Raw genomic sequence first — 15,846 nt, 5'->3', positions numbered from 1 at the left:
ATAAAGTCCCTCTGCCCCTCTTTCCTCCTCATGTGTCCCTCATTTTGGTCTGATCTATATAGTTATATTTAAAATGCACTATTTATCTCTCAAAAAGTGTTTCCCAGTGCTAAACCTTTAATCCTTTTTCTAAATGGCTGCATTTGTAAATTTCAAAAGCCAGGATAAAGGAAAAGAAGTGGTAAAAAAAATGCACTTGTGGGTTGAACTTTTCATTTTTTTTGGTACGTTTCCCCTTTAGGGGGCGTGGCATGGGTGTGTCCTATGTCTACATACTTTTGCTAATATGTGTCTCAAAAAGTTGAGAGGTGTGCCATACCTTGGCATCCCTACTCCATACCGAGACTAAAGATATGCCTTGCAGCTTAAGAAAGATAATTGGGCTAACCTCAGATATGGGCTAACCTCAGTAATGAAAGTAGAAAGATATGTGCCTGATTGTCAAACAGCAAGGAAAGAAGATCCATATGGATAATGGCAGCAATGATGCAATTATGCGTTTCTTGTACAATCACTTTCTTTGTAGCTGCCTTAATATACTGTAGGAGTTTATTACAGTGTAAGATTATCCATTACCTTGGATGTCCAAATCGGTTGCAGTACAGACTGGTTAAAAATAACCTTTGGGTGGTTTAATCTAAGATCAGCCTAAAGCCTAAGTTCACATTGAATGGCCATTTAAATGGTTTGTTTGGGCAAAGCAAATCTTCCTGTGAATGGCCGAGCAGTGCTCAGCCAAAATCTATTTTGTTCTGGGAGTGGGACGGGAAATCCCCATCCCACTGCTGGAACACAGAGCTGTATACTGTATGTAGCTGAGACTACAAATAGGCTTGGCCCAAAATAACTATTTAAAGGGACATTAAACATGAAATTAGGCTTTAGGCTGTCCTTAGATCAAATCAAACAAACGTTCTTCTTAAAGGGTAAGTTCACCTTTACAGAAAATCTGTACTTACACGGGACCCCCTTCCTCATCTCCCTGGTCCCACTGACCTGGAGTCCCGCGATCACCCGCTGTGAGACATCGGATCGCCGCTTTACTGGTCCGGGGATTTAAAATCCCCGTGGCTTAATCTCCTAACCGTACCTTGCTGCATGTACGGATAGGGAACATTCTAATTAGTTGACCAATGAGAACCTGCCTAGCCTGTCCTGTCAGCGATGGAGAAGAGGAGAGAAAGCCACCGATTTCAAATCCCCGAACCGGTAAAAGCGGTGATCCGGTGTCTCACAGCGGGTGATCGCGGGACTCCAGGTCAGCGGGACCGGGTGGAGAGGAAGAGGGTCCAGTGTAAGTTCACCTCACAGATTTTCTGTAAAGGTGAATTTACACTTTAACCTGTCTATTCTGCAGCAATTTGGACACCAAGGTGATGGATAAACTTACACTGCATTAAGCTCCTATATTGTGGCACAAAGGAAGTAATTGTACGAGAAACAGAAAACTGTGCCATTATGGACATCATACATATAGATCTTCCTTCCTTGCTGTTTGATGAGGTTACATACATTTAAAGTGTTACTAAACCCTGCATTCACTATATCTGGTATCCCACAGTACACAGAACATGGAAATGCAATCATTTTAGTAAATATAAACTGCTAAATACATTTTCTCATCAGCATCATAAATCAGTTTTGTGACTTCTATCAGTGTCTGGCCGAGCACTGTTTAAGCATGTAGGAAGAGTTTTTATTCTCCTCTGACTGTCCTATGAGGCTGCATTTTTCCCTGACCCTCTGTCTCGACAGTGCTGTTTGGCCCTTTGCCGATCACATGCATTCTCCCAAAAGAAAAAACTCTCTAGAGATACACACCAAACTGAGCATGTGCAGAGTGCTAGGTGGGCTTTGTACTGTCAGCAGATGGATTGGGAGAAAGGGAGGATCATAGAAGACAGGATCAAACAGCCTTTTTACACAATGTGGAGTAACCCTTTAGGTTCCACAGTGAGCATAACAAGCATGCTTTACTGCATATACAGACACATTTTACTGTTGCACTTTAATACAGAGTGCCCAAGAAGTGTACCTGTTAGTGCAGTAAATAGTTTGATTGGGCCAGCTTGTCCCAAAGGAACTATATGAAGGGACATTAAACACGTAGTTAGGTTTTACATGACAGCTTTATGGTGCAAGATACAGAGGATCTGCACAAGAGCAGCTAATGATGAAGAGAATATAAACAACCAAGGAGACTACACCTGCTGGTCAAGAAATTGCTGGGGTGGGAGGTATTGTTCAGTCTAGCTTGGGAGGGTTGCAGGGAATGGGTAAATGGCTGATTAATTAAAGAATGAAATGGACTTCAGGCAATGCAACAAAAGGAAATAAATATACCATAGGTGGAGAATAAGGCAGGCCATATATGATGGGATTTTCCTTCCAGCAACCACGGGTTACAGGAAAGAAAATTGCTCCTGTATTGATGGGGGAATCCCTCATGAGGAGCTACACAGAGAGAACACCGTGATTATTGTTAGCGGCTATAGCCACTGGAAAAAATTGCATGTAAAAATCTGACATGCTGGTTGTACCCCAGTCGATTAATGGACCAACTTGGTTACAAACAGCCTGCCCATAGATGGTTCAAATCTCAGCTGGTCCCTGCTGAATAGCTTTAGTCATTAGGGATAAGACCAGGGGGTAGAACAATAACATTAGCCTGTAAGGACACGTCCTCAACTGACTTTGAAAATTCAGATTACATTAATCCCAATAAGCAAATTATTAGAAAACACATTCTCTCCTTGAATTCCCATAATGAAAATGGAACATCATTATTTATAATATTGTCCCTGTAGACTAGAGTTGTGAACAACTGATGTTGGACTTCACCATTAATTCAAAGGCAACATGTCTAGACAGATCCATCCTAAATGACCTCTACATTACTCTTTGCCCAACGTTCTCTCATGATTAGAACTCTTAAAAGCACATGAAGGTTTGGAAGTCACAGATAGGTGGTGTTCCCATGATCTTCTTGTATGCAGAAAAATTTGGCTTAGCCTCCAAGGTTGTCATTTATTGCATGCAAAATTCAAGCCATTGAGAAATACACAGCAACTTACAGGAGTAGTCAAATCACAATACCAAGCTCTCCTATTAACTGATGAAACCAAAAGGGCAGCAAAAACTAAAATAAATATAGTAAAAATATAAAACTTGCACTGCTCCTTTGGTTATCAGGCAATTGTTTCCCTAAGACATGGCAAAGCAGAATATATAAATAAGATTTATTAAAGGAGAAGTCTTAGATGCTTTATGTTCTTTCATACTGATAGTATAATTCTGAGCATCGCCCCTTTGCTCACTGAAGGATGCTTTAGGCTAGAAAGATCTATAGAAGCCTTAAGATATGCAGTGTGCCTCAGTTTGTCTATGACTGTAGCCATAGTGCGCTGTACTCCCATCTTCCCAATGCTGCTGAATGCTTTTCCTTCAAGGCCCATCAATTCATTTTCCACTTTGAATATCCACTCCGTATATCTTCTTGCAAAAGAGCCAAAAACACCTCTAAAATAATTAGTTAATTCTCTGAAGATTCTGTTCTCCCAATGGCGTTCAGCTCTGTAATGAAAGTGCTCAAACGATTCCTAAAGTGTCCCTCTAGGGTTCCTCTGATCAGCACTAATTGACGCAGTTCTCTGTAATGCGCCCGTCCGTATCCATCTGCCTTATGTTTTTTGATAAGTTGATTGTCACTTCTTTCTTAGGGATCCTTTTGCTGTCTCTTTTGGCCTGCAGAAATAAAACATGAGTTCATAATGAAGCAGACAGTGAGATAATTGATGCATTACATAGAAAAAAAGGATGTAGATGCAGTTCAGTACATGGGCAGAATGCTGGCTTAAGCTGGCCATACATGGATCGAAACTTGTTCAGCAGGAGCTGATTAAATTTCAATCCATGTATGGGGTGGCTGCTTGTACACAAGTTGATCTATCGGTCTACTTGTGTATAACCAACCTGTCGGGCTTTTCCTGATCAGTACTACTGGATATAGCTGACAACACTAATCATTGTATTCTATGGGGAAGACTCCTAGCTGTCAGAATAGCTCAATGGGGAGGATTCTCCCATTTACCTTGAACGTGTGGATGGAGGAATCAGCTCTTTTTTTTTATTTTCCATTCAACCCGCTGGTTGAAGGAAAAAAATGAATGGCTAGCCTTTGTGGTTAGAAATGTAGCTTTGCAGTATGGGGGCAATGCCTTCCACTGGTCACTTACATTATATTATTAAAAGTTGTGGGACACCTGCCTTTACACACACATGAACTTTGATCTCATCCCAGTATTAATCCGTAGGGCTCAATATTGAGTTGGCCCATATAACAGCTTCAACTCTTCTAGGAAGGCTGCCCACAAGATTTAGGAGTGGGTCTATGAGATTGTTTGACCATTCTTCCAGAAGCGCATTTGAGAGGTCAAAGAAGGCCTGGCTCGCAGTCTCTGCTCTAAGTCATCCCAAAGGTGTTCTATTGGGTTGAGTTCAGGACTGTCAAGTTCCTCCACCCCAAACTTACTCATCCATGTCTTTATAGACTTTGCTTTGTGCACTGGTCCAAATTAATTGGTGGAGGGGGTGTGGTGTTGTTTTTCAGGGGTTGGGCTTGGCTCCCTAGTTCCAGTGAAGGGAACTCAAGGCATCAGCATTCCAAGACATTTTGGACAATTTCATGCTCCCAACTTTGTGGGAACAGTTTGGTGATGGTCCCTTCCTGTTCCAACATGACTGCGCACAAGTGCACAAAGTAAGGTCCATTAACACATGAATGAGCGAGTTTGGGGTGGAGAAACTTGACTGGCCTGCACAGAGTCCTGACCTCAACCTGATAGAACACCTTTGGCATAAATTAGAGCGGAGACTGTAAGCCAGCTTGTTCCTTGTCAGCACATGGGCATGCAGCACACCTGATATGCTCCTAGTGCTGCTCACTCTATCAGTCTGAGTGCTGCTGTACAGGAGATAAAAATAGACTGATATTAAGTCAAATTGCATTGTTTGCATTTAGAAAAATATATGTAATTATGCTTTAAGAATTTCAGAATAATATTAACCACTTAAGCCTGGAAGATTTTACCCCCTTCCTGACCAGGGCCTATTTTGCGATTCAGCACTTCGTGAATTTAACGGACAATTGCGCGGTCGTGCGACGCTGTACCTAAAAAAATTTGACGTCTTTTTTTTCCCACAAACAGAGCTTTCTTTTGGTGGTATTTGATCACCTGTGTAATTTTTTGATCATGCACTATAAACAAAAAAAGAGCATCAATTTTTCAAAAATAACAATATTTTTCACATTTTTTTATGTGAAATTCCCCCCCAAAAAAATGTAAAAATCTAAATTTTTTAACATTTTAGGCCAATTTGTTTTATGCTACATATGTTTGGTAAAAAAAAGTCGCAAAAAGCGTATTTTGATTGGTTTGTGCAAAAGTTATTGCGTTTACTAACTAAGGGAAAGATTTTTGTCATTTTTGTTGTTTTTTTTTTTTTAACTAGTAATGGCGGCGATCTGCGATTTTTTTTGCGGGACTGCGACATTGCGGCGGACAGATCGGACCCTTGACTGACATTTTTGACACTGGGGTTACCAGTGACATTACTACAGTAGTCAGTGCTATACATATGCACTGTTACTGTAAAAATTACACTGGCAGTGAAGGGGTTAACTTTATTTGAGAGGGAGGGGTTAAGTGTGTCCCTAGGGACATGTTTCTTACTGTGATTGGATGTGGCTTGATGTGTAAGAACAGAGATCAACGGTCCTACATAGTAGAACCGTGTGATCTCCATTCTTACACAGGGAAGAATGACAGGCGGCTTTGTTTACATTAGCCGCCTGCTTTTCTTCTGGTGTAACGGACGATCGCGAGTGCCCGGCGGACATCGGGTCCACCGGGCACACGTGCGGGGGGGTCCGTGACCGAGCGGGAGCCTCACAGGCTAGCGACGTAGCCCTACGTCGCTTTGCCTGTGAGGGGCTGACCGCCGCAGTAAATAGTCGTGCGGCGGTCGGCAAGTGGTTAATATAGGTGTCATTTATTAATAAATAAATTTACAATCAGGAAACCATTTTTGCACAGTGTCTTTTTACAAAATTTGGAATATTCAGCTTTCCCGAATCCTGTGGTTGCACCCAGCAATGTCACCGGTTCCAAAATAAAGTGGTTGCAAACTGGTGTGCAAGGTAAATATTTTTCACAATTTTCTTTTGATGGTATTGTTTTTATGCTTTCAGTTAGCTTTTTTTTGATATTCAGGTGGTAAGGTCCACTTTAACTTTCCAGCATCTACCAAAAACTTATACAGCAGTTTTTGATAGCATTTTTATGCTTCTGTTTAAGGTTTGAAAAGGTTAGTAATTAAGCTTATAATAGATTATCATATTATTCTGACTATCTGTTATTAGATTATTAGTGACATTGGCTAAATACAGGGTTTTCTAGTATGTTTGGATACAATAAATATACCAGCTCACATTTGCTATATTTAACCACTTCCCCAATTCAGTAACTATTCTATAGGTCAGTGATGGCAAACCTTGGCACCCCAGATGTTTTGGAACCACATTTCCCATGATGCTCATGCAATCTGCAGTGTAGTTTAGTATCATGTGAAATGTGGTTCCAAAACATCTGGGGTGCCAAGGTTCGCCATCACAGCAATAGGTCATCATCAATTCTTGAAACTGTAAACTGTACATTAGAATTGCTATTTGTGGGTTCATATCGGAGTCAAAAACATGAAAGAAGTTCCTCTTTCTCACTCTGATAAAAGAACATTTTGGCTAGACTTGACCACTAAATTGTACCTGTGAGCATATTTTTGAAACTTGCTGAGCTGCAGAGCCTTCAAAAATGGGTCCCTTTTGGGCTAGTAGGACTGTCTACAGTGATGTACAAACGTTAAGGTGCATGGTGAAGAATTGTGGAGTCAGAGCTAGAAGACTACAAAGCTGGTTGGTACTTGGACTTTCAGGGTGGCAGGGCCAATATACCAAGCTAATATGGTGCATGCTGGTACTGGGAGGTGCCTGCAACTCATGGTATAGTTTTGAAAACAAAATGCTCACAAGTTTGCTTTAATGCATCAACATGAATTCCTGTAGGTGTAAAGAAAAGAAAAAAAAATGGAGGAAAATTGGACTCTGAAGGCGCTCTTGAACACGACTCTTCATCTTACTTGATGCTCTGCTTCTGACTCACTGTACTGTGTTGGAGAGTCTCTTCAGAACTCAAGTGACTAAGGCACCTCTGTTCCTTTTTCTACAGAAGTAAATATCTGCAACTCAGTATTTGCACATGAAGTATAACAGTCACAAATTCCCTTAATAATTGCCACACCAGCACTGTAGCTTTCAGATATTAATAGTCAGAAAATGCCCATAAAGTGGCAGATGCACCTATAAGTGGATGTAGTCTTTAACAAGACAAAGATGTATGAATCACTGATCAGAAAGTGTGTAGGCTTCTTTTAAAAAGATCATTTATTTAACAAATTTCATGATGAATGGTCACTTTTGCAAATACACGATTTAGCACAAACTCTATTGCTAGATAAAGGGTACAGAAGAGAATACTGAGAGGGGTAATTAAAAATAATGTGTATCATTTCAGATAATTACTGATCAAACTTCAAACAGGAGAATAAAAAGACATTATTTTATGAAAAGGGTATCAATTCAAAGAATATATTAAAACATTGTTAGGAAGTAAAAAAAAAAAAAAAAAAAAATAGCATAAAATGTCCCACAAAACTATACATACAGTATCTCACCAAAGTGAGTACACCCCTCACATTTTTGTAAATATTTTATTATAACTTTTCATGTGACAACACTGAAGAAATGACACTTTGCTACAATGTAAAGTATTGAGTGTACAGCTTGTATAACAGTGTACATTTGCTGTCCCCTCAAAATAACTCAACACACAGCCTTTAATGTCTAAACCACTGGCAACAAAAGTGAGTACACCCCTAAGTGAAAATGTGCAAATTGGGACCAATTTGACATTTTCCCTCCCCAATGTCATGTGACTCAATAGTGTTACAAGGTCTCAGGTGTGAATAGAGAGCAGATGTGTTAAATTTGGTGTTATTGCTCTCACTCTCTCATATTGGTCACTGGAAGTTCAACATGGCACCTCATGGCAAATAACTCTCTGAGGATCTAAAAAAAGGAATTGTTGCTGTACATAAAGATGGCCTAGGCTATACAAAGATTGCCAAGACCCTGAACCTGAGCTGCAGCACATTGGCCAAGATCATATAGCAGTTTAACAGGACAGGTTCCACTCAGAAAAGGCCTTGCCTTGGTTGAGCGTCATATCCAGAGGTTGTCTTTGGGAAATAGATGTATGAGTGCTGCCAGCAATACTGAAAAGGTTGAAGGGGTGATGGGTCAGCCTGTGAGTGCTCAGACCATACGCCGCACACTGCATCAAATTGGTCTGCATGGCTGTCATCCCAGAAGGAAGCCTCTTATAAAGATGATGGACAAGAAAGCCCGCAAACAGTTTGCTGAAGACAAGCAGACTAAGGACATAGATTACTGGAACCATGTCCTGTGGTTTGATGAGACCAAGATAAACTTATTTGGTTCAGATGGTGTCAAACGTGTGTGGTGGCAACCAGGCGAGGAGTACAAAGACAAGTGTGTCTTGCCTACAGTCAACCATGGTGGTGGGAGTGTCATGGTGTGGGGCTGCATGAGTGCTGCTGGCACTGGGGACCTACAGTTCATTGAGAGAACCATAAATGTCAACATGTACTGTGACATACTGAAGCAGAGCATTATCCCCTCCCTTCGGAGGCTGGGCCATAGGGCAGTATTCCAACATGATAAAGACCCAAACATACCTCCAAAACGATCACTGCCTTGCTAAAGAAGCTGAGAGTAAGGGTGATGGACTGGGCAAGCATGTCTCTAGACCTAAACCCTATTGAGCATCTTTGGGGCATCCTCAAATGGAAGGTGGAGGAGCGCAAGGTCTCTAACATCCACCAACTCCGTGATGTCGTCATGGAGGAGTAGAAGAGGACTCCAGTGGCAACCTGTGAAGCTCTGGTGAACTCCATGCCACAGAAGGCAGTGCTGGAAAATAATGGTGGCCACACAAAATATTGACACTTTAGGCCCAATTTGGACATTTTCACTTAGTGGCGTACCCACTTTAGTTGCCAGCAGTTTAGACATTAATGGCTGTGTGTGGGGTTATTTTGAGAGGACAGCAAATGTACACTGTTATACAAGCTGTACACTCACTACTTTACATTGTAGCAAAGTGTAATTACTTACACAGTGTTGTTTACTTATAACAGTGTTGTCACATGAAAAGATATAATAAAATATTTAACCTCCTTGGCGGTAATCCCGAGCGTGACTCGGGGTTGATTTTTCATATCAGGAGCGGTAACCCCGAGTCACGCTCGGGGTGGATTGCAGAGAGCGCAGCGGTGTTCTCTTACCTTATCCTGGCGATCCAGCGATGATCTCTCATTGCTGAGATCGCCAGCCGAGAGTCCCGCCGCTCCTCCGTCCCTCCGTCGGTGTGATCACTTCCTAGTTCCGTAATGCTGCATGGGAGCGGAACTAGGGAGGGAAATTCAAAAAAAAAAACGTTGCACAAAACACAATTTATATTATATATATATATATATATATGCGCATATATATATATATATATATATATATGCATATATATATATATATATATATGTATATATATATATATATATATATATATATACACACACACACACACATATATATATATATATATATATATATATATATATAAAATGATATTATTGATTCAATTATAATTCATGCGTTATATATTATATATATATATATATATATATATATATATATATATATATATATATATATATACACACATATATCTATATATAATATATAATGCATGAATTATAATCTAATCAATAATATAATTTTATTATATATATTATATATTAAATAATAAAATAATATTATTGATTCGATTATAATTCACGTGTTTGTGTTTCAAATTTATCACATCTGGGATGTCTACTAGAGTCTTGTTTTGGTCAGGTTTAAGTCAGTAATTACTAAGAATTGTAGGCCTATAATACATAACGCCAAATTTCCATGAAAACAATTGTACCGCTTTTGGTATGTAATTCCTGACATAATCATACCGCCAGGGAGGTTAAAAAATGTGAGGGGTGTACTCAGTTTTGTGAGAAGATACTGTATAATATACGTATATGATAAGTAAAAAAGTACACATATCTGATTATGATAATAATAATAATAAAACTAAAAAGATATAAATTCATATTATTGTTCATATCATAGGAGAGTACAAATTAAGCACTGGTAATTAAAACGTTGTGTGCACTATAGAAGGGACAGAGGATTCCAAGAAATATACTCTCTAGAATAAAACAATAATATGAATTTGTATGTTTTAGCATTTTTATTGTTTGCAGATATTTATACATTGACTTATTCTAATGTATGCATAGTATTGTGGTTTATTTTATTTTAAGAATGTATATTAAGTATGTTATTTTTAAGAATTCTTTTCATATTTACTAGCAAGTTTTTACAGTTTTTTTTTTTTAATTGAGATATTTTTATAAGGTAATATTTTTCTATACAGCTACTGTAAATTTGACATTTGATCTGTAATTATCTGAAACACAAATTTTATTTTTATTTACTCCCTCCCAATATTTTTCTTTGTACCTTTTTTTTTCTATCTCGCTGCAGTATATGCTGCACCGTGCTTTTGAAGAATCTATGATTTCGACATATTTGTCTCTTTGAACACTTTATCCACTTATAGCTGTCTCTGCCACCTTATGGGCTTTTTTTGACAATTCATATCTGTATTATCTGATCTTCTCAGAAGGGAACTGGAATTGGGCATTCTTAAGCACTGAGTGAGGCCTTCACAACCAATGCATGGAAACAAATACACCATTCATTTCATTGTCCAAACGAACCTAGACGTGAGTAATTTCATGGCAACATTTCTTTAAAGTACTATATTCTCCTAATTTTCAAAACACTGTACCATAAGGGATCACCTGTCTTTCCTAACATCTCCTTTCTTATTGTTATTGTGTGCTGTTCATGTTCTTCTTTTTTCTGAGAGCAACAGTTAGAATGAAAGAGCTGGAATTTAATCAGCTGAGCTTCACACAGAACATCATTGTTTTTGTAATTATTTTTGAGATGCTACAACAGATAAGCATTATTTATTGGTCTATCTCTCATGCTTTTAGTCTCTTCATTAATCTCGACACAGCCTTTTTCCTGCCTTCTGTTCATTCACTTGCCTAGTTAAAGGACTAAATATCCAAGAAAGCCAATGATGTTCCCAAAATTGCCTATGGAGCCCACAAAAGCAGATACATAGTTGAATAGAAGGTAAGGTTGAATAAAGACACCAGTCCATCTAGTTCAACCTGAGTGTGTGTATGTCATGGTGTTCGCTAAACACATCTAAAAGTTTTTTCAATTTATCTATATGCCCCCAGTGCTGTATCTTGGCCTAGGCCCACAAGGCCCAGGCCTAGGGCGGCACTTTGCAGGGGGGCAGCAAAAAAGCTGCTCCCTGCACGAAAAAAAAAACAGCCTCCTCCCGAGTTCCGCACGAAAAGGGTCCCCGCTGGCTTGGACTACACTTTTAGTATAGTGCGAATCTTATGGGGTGAATTGGGCCAGAGGGCAGAGTCCAGGAGGCAAATCAGTCTGGCACCCCCATAAAGAGGTCAGTGATGAGGCTGCACCGATAAGGCTACACTGATGGGCACTGATAGACTTGTGGTCTGTGGTTCACAGATGACAGGGCGGGTCATAAACAGTAAGGGGTGTGGCCTTTACAGGTAGGGGTGGGTCATATGTAAATTAGGGGGTGCACAAGTTTAGTCAGGCCTAGGGCAGCAAAAAAACAAAATACACCACTGTATGCCCCTCGCTGACTCCACCAGCTGTGAAAGGGATTTCCACATCCTTACTGCTCTAAGGGCTCATGTACACAGGGCGGTTGAAAACCGTTTCTAAATGCTGAAAACTGACAGCTGGAAAACAATGGTGTAAAATGTCCATTTTACAGCTTTCGTATACCATGTTTATGCCAGTTTAGCAGCGGTTATGAGCGTCTGAGGCTAGAAGCGTTTTTTAAAGATAAACTCAAGAGACCCTCCAAAATGCCCTCAATGCATGAAAAACAAGTAAATTATTAACTATTTCAGCCATTCTGTGAGAGAAGAGAAAGCAGTGTGCTTGTAGATAGATGTCTTATTTTTTGTGTTTTCACTTAGGATCCCATCATGAGCAAGAAATGTTCCTGATGTTGCTGAGGCTTCGAAGACGTAGAAAATTGCGTGAGAGGACCAGAGTTTGTCTCTACTGGACTCATCCATTGATGCAGGCAACAGCATGTGGTGAAATGTGTGTTTTTTCAACATTTTTATTTGTTGAAAAATTATCAGAAAATTTTCCCCCCTTTTAAAATGCTTATAAACGCAATCGCGGATAAACACAGTTTATTGTGGTTACATGCAGTTACACGCAGTCACAAGCATTTGGTGTTTGAAATTCAGGTAAACTACAGTCCTGAACTTGATTTTTCTGCTTTCAAAAAAATGCCTGTAACCTCAACTGGGTTGCTGAAAAAAATGCCCAACTGCTCCTAAACTTCAGTTTAGCAGCTGTGGTGTATATAAAGAACCCCTTACACAGTTTAAGAACCTTTCTCGTTCAAATCCATTGTGTGGCCGCGTGTCTTCTTTAGAGACCTTAGGTTAAATATATTCCTCCTAATGCTAGTGACCGTTTAATGATTTGTATATTGGCATTAAATCCTCTCTTAAGCATCTCTTCTCCAGGGAGAATATGTTTAATGTTTGAAGTGGTTTCTCATAACTGAGGTCCTCCAGCCCCCTTATTAGCTTTGGTGCCCTTCTCTGGACCCTTCTCCCTTCTGGACTCTCCTCCCTTCTGGACCCTTCTCCCTTCTGGACTCTCCTCCCTTCTGGACCCTTCTCCCTTCTGGACTCTCCCTTCTAGGACATCCTCTCTGGGGACTGGAGACCAGAACTAGATGGAATACTCAAGATGTGGACTCTCAGATCCTTTTCCATCCTGGATTCCCCCAGAGTTTCTCCCCCTAGCGAGTAACTTGCATTTACATTTTTAGATCCCAAGTGCATTACTTTACATTTTTCAAAATCAAACCTCATCTGCCGTTTAGCTTCCCACCTTTCTATTTTATCTAGGTCTTCTTGTAAAATAACAATATTCCAAGGTGTATAGAGAGCTGAAATATATGCTGAAATCACACTACGGGAGGCATCATTACAAAAGTGTAGATCATTTACTGTAACATAAGTTCATAAGGGTCCTGATGAAGCAGGGTATCTAGTAAAACATGTCGACTGACTAGTGGCCTTGAGTACCCTCAACTGAGTCTTCTTTGTATAGTGATTTACCATTGTAAGCCCTTGGGGGCAATCTTTTAATACTAAATATTGTAAAAAAAAATTTGCAAGTTTTTATTAATTGTATTTATAGGTTTTGTCATGCAATATTAGAGGCTATCAGAGGATTTTATGATATATGGTCTTCTAGTAAAGCTGGTATATTTTGTTGTGAAGTTATTGCCCTGCTTAGTTTTGCATCATCAACAAACATTGAGACACCAAACATTATCCGACAGAAAAAAAGGTGCCAATAATGGCCACTAAAAAATGCATGCAAGTTTGTTGCGCTTTAACCTAAATTTTGCCGTGATTTTCATAGGTCACGTAACTCAAAAACTGCATCAAAATTGCAACACAGGTGCATTTTTAATGCTTTGGCCATGTTTTCAATGAATTTCAATAGGGAAGTGGGTTACACCACAACAGACCAGTGTGAAGACATACACAGAATTTAAAGGGATGCATTTTTCTTGCGTTTTTCTTGCACTTTTTTTAACGCAAAAGCACTTCAAAAACTGGTAATTAAAAAGTAAAATATAATACAGTTATATATGAAAAATATATATATATTTGTAAAACTGTCCGTTTCGGTTCTTGCAAAGCGCTTCCTGAATTTTTGGTTTTGGTCCAGAATTTTATTTCAGTGCACCACTAAAATCATTTATGAACATGTTGAACAGAATTTTATCTAGGACAGAGTCCTGGGGTACATTGCCCACAACTTCAGACCATTCAGAAGCTATGCTATTCACCACTTTCTTGGTGCACTCCTGTAACCAGTTTTTTATCCAGGTACAAATGATTTTTATCAATACCAAGAGATCCTAATTTGTACATTAAGCATTTATGGGGCACTGTATCAAATACCTTAGTGAAATCTATAAAAACTATATTTATAGGCCCTCCTCTGTTCAAATTACTGCTCACCTCCTCATAGAATGGTTAATGTTAGCATGTTCTTTTTAATGCCTAGTAGTTGTCTCTAGAATGTTCTTGGAAAACGGTAATGATTTTTTGTTGCTGCAGCAGAAGGTGCACAAGTATTTGCTTCATGCAACATTATCAACTTTAAGACAGCTTGTGGCAGATTTACTGCGGCAGGCTACCTCTCCTACGCGAACCGACGTAGCCCTATGTCGGTCACGTGCATGGTGCTGGGGGGTGAGCGTGCGCCGCCGGCAGCGCGATCCCGCCCCCACTAGGCAGCGTGGATGCCGATGCACGGGGCTGGTGGCCGCAATTGGCGCTGGGCACCCGCGATCACTCGCTGCTGAGAGAGAAGGACGGGCAGCTGTTCTAAATACAGCTGACCATTCTTCTCTCTGAAATGATCACAGAGCGCCTGTTATCCTTCTATATGGGAACACAAATCTCTCTGGTCATTTCACAAGCCCATCCCCCATACAGTTAGTAAACACTCCCCTAGGCTCGCACTTAACCCTTTGATCACCCCTAGGTTAACCCCTTCCCTGTCAATGTCATTATTACAGTAACAGTGCATATTTGTAGCACTGATTACTGTAGTAATGTCACCGGTCCCCCCAATAGTGTCAAAAATGTCAGTTAGGGGTCCGATCCGTCCAACGCAATGTTGCAGTCCCGCTAAAAATAGCTTATCGCCGCCATTACTAGTAAAATAAATAAATAAATAAATATGACATAAATCTTTCCCCTAGTTTGAAGACGTGATAACTTTTGCACAAACCAATCAAAATACGCCTATTGCAATTTTTTACCAAAAATATGTAGCAGAATACAAATTGGCCTGAAAGGATGAAACATTTTGATTTTTTTTTTTTGGGAATGTTATATAGCAGAATATGAAAAATATTGTTTTTTTTTTTTGTTTATAGTGCAAAAATAAAAATCGCACAGGTGATTAAATACCACCAAAAGAAAGCTCTGTATGTGGGGAAAAGGGACATCAATTTCATTTAGGTACAACATCGCAGAACCCCACAATTTTCCGTTAAAATATTGCAGTGTCGAATCGCAAAAAATGGCCTGGTCTTAAGGGGGGCAAATCGTTTCGGGCCAGAAGTGGTTATACATTATGATCTATATCTCTTCCTTTCAAATTCTACGTAAACAACCATGGACCTAAAACCAGAGTTGTATCTAGGTGCTATATTATATGTACATTTTTAAAAATACTAGAGACATGAAATAATCATTGCATTGATCAAAGGAATTATTGTATGTCTGTGAGCACTCTGCGACCTCTGCAGACACACCACTGGTTGACTTATCAAGGAAGAAGAATCAATTATTAATGTTAGATTTTCCCAGCTGTCATTACTGCGCTTCCAAAATCCAGTGGGTGCCTGGGGTGTCTACCTAGTGCAAAAACATGCA

General features: G+C 39.6%; 1 protein-coding gene across 1 annotated transcript in view; it reads right to left on the bottom strand.

Moving 5' to 3' along the window:
• Positions 1–2,788: 2,788 nt before the first annotated feature.
• Positions 2,789–15,846, bottom strand: part of BAALC (BAALC binder of MAP3K1 and KLF4) — a 156,510-nt gene continuing 143,452 nt past the window's right edge. Inside the window, exon 3 of the mRNA XM_082259629.1 lies at positions 2,789–3,744. Within this exon, the coding sequence (XP_082115755.1) occupies positions 3,634–3,744 (111 nt within the window). The 3' untranslated portion in view covers positions 2,789–3,633. The remainder of the gene's footprint in view (positions 3,745–15,846) is intronic.

This window comes from Pelophylax lessonae (genome assembly GCF_965119305.1).
Source record: "Pelophylax lessonae genome assembly, chromosome: 5".
In the NCBI taxonomy this organism is placed as follows: Eukaryota; Metazoa; Chordata; class Amphibia; order Anura; family Ranidae; genus Pelophylax; species Pelophylax lessonae.
This window is presented reverse-complemented; position numbering and strand designations above follow the sequence as displayed.